Genomic DNA, 7,757 nt, shown 5'->3' on the forward strand with positions numbered 1-7,757 from the left:
TGGCCAGCTAAGTGGGTGTGGCCAGCTTGACGCCACTCCCCAAACTCCTGGCGTGTTTCCTCTTTGCATTGGATAGACTGGGGCCAAAGCAATGTGGACAGACTGGCACGGCCCCGCGGGCGGGTTCTAACCACACCCTGGGCCTGATCTGGCCCACCGGCCTTGGGTTTCACACCCCTGTTCTACATAAAGTGATAGTTCTAATATAATGGAGCCCCGGTGGTTAGAATGCAGCCTTGTAGGCTAACTCTGCCGACTGCCAGGAAGTTCGATCTTGACTGGCTCAAGGTCGACTCATCCTTCCATCCTTCCAAGGTTGGTAAAATGAGGACCCGGATTGTTGGGGGCAAGATGGCTGACTCTGTAAACCGCTTAGAGAGGGCTGGAAAGCAGTATATAAGTTTGCTATTGCTATTTCTCCCTCCCTCCCTCCCTCTCTTTTCTCCTTCCTTCCTTTCCATCTTTCCCTCCCTCCTTCCTTCTGTCTCTTTTCTTTTCTCCTTCTTTCCCTCCTTCCTTTCCCTCTGTTTCCTTCCTTCCTTCCTTCCTTCCTTCCTTCCTTCCTTCCTTCCCGTGGTGGTACATGGGTTAGAAGGCAGCATTGCAGGCTAAACTCTGCCCACAGCCAGGCGGTTCGATCTTGACTGGCTCAAGGCTGACTCAGCCTTCCGTCCTTCTGAGGTTGGTAAAATGAGGACCCAGATTGTTGGGGGAAAGAGGCTGACTCTGTAAACCGCTTAGAGAGGGCTGTAAAAGCATTGCGAAGCGGTATATAAGTCTAAGGGCTATTGCTAGGGAAGGGAAGGGAGGAAGGCAGGCAGGCATTGTTGCACAAGTGTTATAAAGGTGTATTGCAAGCTAATTCTGCTCAGTCAGGAGTTCGATTCTGACCGGCTGAAGGTTGACTCGTCCTTCTGTCCTTCCAAGATTGGCAAAATGAGGACCCAGATCGTTGAGGGGAAGGGAGTAATATGCTGATTCTATAAACCGCTTAGAGAGGGCTGTAAAGCAGTATAAAGCAGCATATAACTCTGTGCGATCGCTATAGCTGTTAACAACCCACTTGTGGGTTTTATCGGCCGCCTGCAAGAAAGAATCAGACATATATACAAATACTTTTTATAAGCTTTTTTTTGTTTTAATTCCACAGGTCTCAGATTCGAGACTCTGCAGGCTAGTGTAATTCTCAACATCCAGGTTTTTTTCCCCTCCACAATTGGTCTCTGAACCAGGTTTAGCGCTTGTGACTTCTTTGAGCTGCCTCTGTGGCTTATAAACCTTTGAGTTGGGAGATGGAATATGCACTAATGCTTGGGGTGGAGGAGGGGAAGAGGAAAAAAGGTGGGTCCCCAAAAAATCACAACGGCAGTTGTAATCAAGTATCTTGCCCGGCGGAAAGTACGGCACATTGAAACTCTGAACCCTCCCCGCCAAATCTGGCACTTGTCTGCCCACTCAAAATTCAAGCCACGTTAAACGGAACGGAATGTCAGTTTGCTAGAATTAAATTGAGGGTTTGAGAAAACAACAACAACAAAATCTCCATTTTAGCTGGCAGGTCCAGAGATCTTCCTTGTAATCCGTTGCAAATAATTTTCCAGCCAAAGTAGTACTACATTTCTCCTGATTTTTCATCAGGACGAGAAACGTAATAGGGTTGTGTGAACTGGAACACACAATGATACAGACACACACACACCCTCCCTCCCTCACTGCGAAACCCTGCAGGACCCAGAAGAGGCGGGGAAAAGAAACTTGAACAAGAAAAGAAAAAATCTGGCAATCCCGCAGAGGTGGGATTTAAACTTCCTGTTCGCCAGGTTTGGAAAGGAATCGCAGGTGGGTTAAGCCGAAGGCTTGGGACGGTTGTGTTTGGCAAACCACTCGTGGCTCTTATCGGCCGCCATTGCTGCAAGGAAGAAAAATTAAATAAATACAGTGCAATACAATAGCAGAGTTGGAAGGGACCTTGGAGGTCTTCTAGTCCAACCCCCCTGCCTAGGCAGGAAACCCTATACCGTTTCAGACAAACATCTTCTTAAAGACTTTAAAGACTTAAATATTGTTCCCTTCCTTGAATAGAAAAGAAAAGAAAATATGGAACGGAATAAAGAATAGAATAGAATAGGAATAGGAATAGAAGAGAATCTTTATTCAGATAGAAAAAGAATAGAAATAGAATAGCAATAGGAATAAAAATAGAAATAGGAATAGAAATAGAATAGAATATTGAGAATAAAATAGACTAGAATAGAATATAGAATAGAATAGGAATAGAATCTTTATTGAGAATAGAATATAGAACAGAAATAGGAAAAGAATAGAAATAGATATAGAATAGCATAGCAAGAGGAATAGGAATAAAAATAAAAATAGGAATAAAATATAATCTTTATTGAGAATAGAATAGAATATAGAATGGAATAGGAATAGAATCTTTACATAGAATAGAATTGAATGGAATAAAATATAGAATAGAATAGCAATAGGAATAAAAATACAAATAGGAATAGGAATAGAATAGAATCTTTATTGAGAATAAAATAGACTAGAATAGAATATAGAATAGAATAGGAATAGAATAGAATCTTTATTGAGAATAGAATATAGAACAGAAATAGGAAAAGAATAGAAATAGATATAGAATAGCATAGCAGTAGGAATAGGAATAAAAATAGAAATAGGAATAAAATAGAATCTTTATTGAGAATAGAATAGAATATAGAATGGAATAGGAATAGAATCTTTACTGAGAATAGAATAGAATGGAATGGAATAAAATATAGAATAGAATAGCAATAGGAATAAAAATACAAATAGAAATAGGAATAGAATAGAATCTTTATTGAGAATAAAATAGACTAGAATAGAATATAGACTAGAATAGAATAGGAATAGAATAGAATAGGAATAGAATAGAATCTTTATTGAGAATAGAATATAGAACAGAAATAGGAAAAGAATAGAAATAGATATTTGAATAGCATAGCAATAGGAATAAAAATAGAAATAGGAATAGAATAGAATCTTTATTGAGAATAGAATAGAATATAGAATGGAATAGGAGTAGAATTTTTACGGAGAATAGAATTGAATGGAATAAAATATAGAATAGAATAGCAATAGGAATAAAAATAGGAATAGAAATAGCAATAGAATAGAATATTGAGAATAGAATAGAATAGAATAGAATAGAATATAGAATAGAATAGAATAGAATAGAATTTGAAGCAACAAAGGGGCAATTTGAACTGCCAGCCGCCTGTGTTGCCTCGGTGCCCCCAGGTCATCGCATTATCAAGAGACCTGGCAGAGAGGACCCCAACTCACCTCGTCCAAGAGCTTCTCACTGTTCGGGTCCACCTTGGAGAGCTCCCTGAAGGCCTCGTCCCCCACGAAGCAGATTTCGTGGCCATCCTACGAGAAATCGATGAGGATCAGTACAAGAGGCCAATTCTGTAAACCGCTTAGAGAGGACTGTAAAAACACTGTGAAGCGGTATGTACCGTATTTTTGGAGTATAAGATGCACCTTCCCCCCAAAAAAGAGGGTGAAAATCTGGGTGCGTCTTATACACTGAATGCAGTATTTTTGGCCTCCAGAAACCCCGCCCCTTTGCCAAAATGGACGTGCTTAGGATTTAGGAAGCTTGTAGAGTGCTCCTGGGGGCTGGGGAGAGAAAAAATGAGTGAAAAATGGGCCATATTTTGCTCGTTCCCCCCCCCCCCCCAGGCCACAGGAGCACTCTACAAGCCTCCTAAAGGCTATGCATGCCCTTTTTTTTTGGCAAAAAATGAGGTGTGCAGAGGGTTTGGGAGGTCTGCAGAGGGCTTTAAAAAATAATAATAATAATAATAATAATAATAATAATAATAATAATAATAAAATAATAATAATACATTTAAACAGTTAAAAATTGACAAAATCACCATCAGTCAAATGCAAAAAGCTGCACTGCTTGGATCTGCACGCATATTACGAAAATACGTTACGACGTCCTAGGCCCCTGGGTGGGGCCCGACTAGTAACCAATGCCAAATCCGGCGAAACAACTGGCCGCTGTGATACAATTCTGATAACAATAATAATAATAATAACAACAACAACAACAATAATAATAATAATAATAATAATAATAATAATAATCTCTTCAAAATCTTGGTGTGTCTTATACTCCGGTGCGTCTTATACTCCAAAAAAATATGGTAAGTCTAAGTGCTATTGCTTTGTTCAGGAGCAGTCTATCTCTGAAAAAAAGGCAGGGACTGGAAATGAACAAAGTTTGACTCACAATCCAGTAACATATTTATTTTAAGGGCACTTACAGGATCGGCCAAAATGACGACTTGCACCGTTGCTTTCCCTGGTGTGTCCAGGCTCACAAGAGGCGTCAAAATTTTCTGGTTCTCCTTTTTCATTAAGGCTTCGATTGCAGGCAACTTGGTGAGGAACAGGATCCAAGGAAGAAGAAATTTGGGGAGGAGGGAAAGAGAGGAGACCAAATATAAAGAGAGGCATGGCCAGTTTGCTGCAAACAATAGGCCTCCCCTTCTAGAAAGAACTTTCAAAACAGAAAAAGAAAGTATATTATCAAAACATGAAAAGAAAGCATGTTTGAAACGTAAACAAAGTATTTTCGAAATGTAAAAGGACATTATTTTCACAACCAAAATATTTTCAGGACATGAAAAGGAAGCATTTCAAAGCGTAAAGAAAGTATTTTCGAAAGGTAAAAAGAATGTTGGAAATGTAAAAAGGTTTCTCAAAACGTAAGGAGAGTTTTTTAAAACGTAAAAAGGTTTTCAAAACGTAGAAAGCATTTTCATAACATAAAATGATTTGCAGGACATGAAAGGAAAACATTTTCAAAACGTAAACATTTTCGGAACGTAAAAAAGTATGTTGAAAATGTCAACAGATCTTTCAAGACATAAAAAGTTTTTAAAACGTAAAATTTTTTCAAAACATTAAAAGAATTTTCATAACAAAATTATTTGCAGAACATGAAAGGAAGGCATTTTCAAAACGTAAACATATTTTCAAAACGTACAAAAGTATGTTGAAAATGTAAAAATATCTTTTGAAAGGTAAAAAGTTTTTAAAACGTAAAAAGATTTTCAAAACGTAAGAAAGAATCTTCATAATATAAAATGATTTTCAGAACATGGAAAGAAAGCATTTTCAAAGCATAAACCAAGTATTTTTGAAAGGTAAAAAGAAAGTATTTTGAAAATGTAAAAAGGTTTTTTTGAAACGTAAAAAGATTTTTTAATACGTAAAAGGTTTTCAAAATGTAGAAAGCATTTTCAGAACATCAAATGATTTTCAGAACATGGAAAGAAAACATTTTCAAAGCATAAACCAAGTATTTTTGAAATGTAAAAAGAAAGTATTTTGAAAATGTAAAAAGGTTTTTTGAAACGTAAAGATTTTTTAATACGTAAAAAGGTCTTCAAAATGTAGAAAGAATTTTCAGAACATAAAATGATTTTCATAAAAGGAAAGCATTTTCAAAGCGTAAACAGAGCATTTTCAAAATGTAAAAAGGTTTTTTTTTGAAACCTAGAGTTTTTAAAACGCAAAAAGATTTTCAAAACAGAATTTTGAAATGGTGGCAGAAAAGGTCATAAAATGGGGCAAAACCTGCTTAACAACAGCCTTGCTTAGCCACAGAAATGTTGGTCGTAAATCGAGGACTCCCTGTGAATACAAAATAGACCTTCCTACTCTAACTCCAACCACACCCACAACTGCACACTGGGCTTCGGTTGCGTCTCTTGTATCCCTGAGATCTTACCTCTTCCTTCGGACAAGAGAAGGCGATTCGTCCGAAGGCTGTGCCGTGATCCACATCCTGGTCAATGCTTTGCAACTCGAGTTTACACTAGAATTAAAAACAAAATAAAAATAAGAACAATCGGGTTTACGAAAAAAAGGCCACACAAAATGACACGGAAGTTCAGGATGCAAAAACATCTGGATTGTAAATTTTGGTGGGACGTCGAGTCTTATTCTGGTAGTCGGTCTGTCTTGGGAGCGTGGCTTTCTACTTATTTTCCGCCCAAGCAAATTTGTCTGGTGTTAATCCCTGCTTATCTGGGTGTAGAATGCAGGAGAGGATGTTTTCTGCTTTGTTTCCCTTCTTAGTTTTTGGTTGTCTTCTTGTGGCAGTTTGCAAATATGGCTTATTTCGACCTGCCTGTCGATGGTGGATCTGTCTGAATGTCAAGCTTTCAGGAATTCTCTACCATTTTTGGATTTAGCTTACAATACAATAGCAGAGTTGGAAGGGACCTTGGAGGTCTTCTAGTCCAACCCCCTGCCTAGGCAGGAAACCTTATACCGTTCCAGACAAATAGCTATCCAGCATCTTCTTAAAGACTTCCAGTGTTGGGACATTCACAACTTCTGGAGGCAATTTCTGTTCCACTGGTTAATTGTTCTCACTGTCAGGAAATTTCTCCTCAGTTCTAAGTTGCTTCTCTCCTTGATTAGTTTCCACCCATTGCTTCTTGTCCTGCCCTCAGGTGCCTTGGAGAATGGCTTGACTCCCTCTTCTTTGTGGCAACTCCTGAGATATTGGAAAACTGCTATCATGTCTCCCCTGGTCCTTCTTTTCATTAAACTAGACATACCCAGTTCCTGCAACCGTTCTTCATATGTTTTAGCCTCCAGTCCCCTAATCCTCTTTCTTGTTCTTCTCTGCACTCTTTCTAGAGTCTCCGCATCTTTTCTACATCGTGGCGACCAAAACTGGATGCCGTATTCCAAGTGTGGCCTTACCAAGGCCTTGTAAAGTGGTATTAACCCTTCACGTGATCTTGATTCTCTCCCTCTGTTGATGCAGCCTAGAACTGTGTTGGCTTTTTTGGCAGCTGCTGCACACAGCTGGCTCCTATTTAAATGGTTGCCCCCTAGGATTCCAAGATCCTCCTCACAGTTACTACTGTTGAGTTACTACTAGCTTCGTCTAGGATGTTCACAGTTTTCCTGTTGAAACTATGGTTCGGTCTCTCTATGCCAGGGGTGTGAAACTCGATTTCATTCAGGGCTGCATCAGGGTTGTGTCTGATCTTGGGGGCCCAGGAGAGCGGGGGGCGCTTGGCCAACTCAACGCCACTCATCAAGGCTGTTTTGAGCCGCGACGGCCTCCTGCAGCCCTCCATCAGAGTGGGACTGTTACACTGTACAGGTAGCCCTCAATTCACAACAATTTACAATGTAGGGAACATTCAAAGTTACAACAGCAATGAAAAAATTGACTTATGTATGTTTTTCCACTTAACGGCATCCCCATGGTCACATGATCAAAATTCAGGTGCTTGGCAACTGACTCATATTTATGACCGTTGCAGTGTCCCTGAGTCACGGGATCCCCTTTTGCAACCTTCTGGGAAGCCAGATTCACTTAGCAACCCATTCCTAACTCAGGTATCCGTTCTTGAGTGGAGGAGTAACAGGCTTGACAATAAAGTTTTGCTAGAGTTGTAAGAGCTTCATTCAACATGAAGGGCTTCATTCAGCCCTTCAACTGCATTTGCACTTCTCTTCCCATAATCCTAACTTTGGCGGTGCCTTATGGACAGGCTGTCCAACTATTCCAGAGGGCACTTCAGATGGAAGGAATCGAGCAATGTTTCTTGACAGTTTTAAGAGGGGTGGACTTCAATTCCCAGAATTCCCCAGCCTGTGTACTTTAGGATGTGGTGGCTTAAGAATTCTGGGAATTGAAGTCCGGATATCTCAAAGCATGAAGG

At 39.6% G+C, this 7,757-nt stretch overlaps 1 protein-coding gene across 1 annotated transcript; it reads right to left on the reverse strand.

Annotated features, from left to right (window-relative positions):
* Window positions 1-1,116: 1,116 nt before the first annotated feature.
* Window positions 1,117-5,884, reverse strand: GLOD4 (glyoxalase domain containing 4; the record flags this gene model as incomplete). Its single annotated transcript, XM_087717002.1, is given in 4 exon segments — window positions 1,117-1,911; window positions 3,332-3,417; window positions 4,326-4,439; window positions 5,798-5,884. Coding segments are annotated over 4 exon segments (354 nt in total), but the record flags the coding sequence as incomplete, so codon positions are not given.
* Between the last annotated feature and the right edge of the window lie 1,873 nt (window positions 5,885-7,757).

This window comes from Thamnophis sirtalis, unplaced genomic scaffold (assembly GCF_051295495.1).
Source record: "Thamnophis sirtalis isolate CommonGarterSnake01/CBP01778 unplaced genomic scaffold, rThaSir2_p1.2 scaffold_5, whole genome shotgun sequence".
Classification (NCBI taxonomy): Eukaryota; Metazoa; Chordata; class Lepidosauria; order Squamata; family Natricidae; genus Thamnophis; species Thamnophis sirtalis.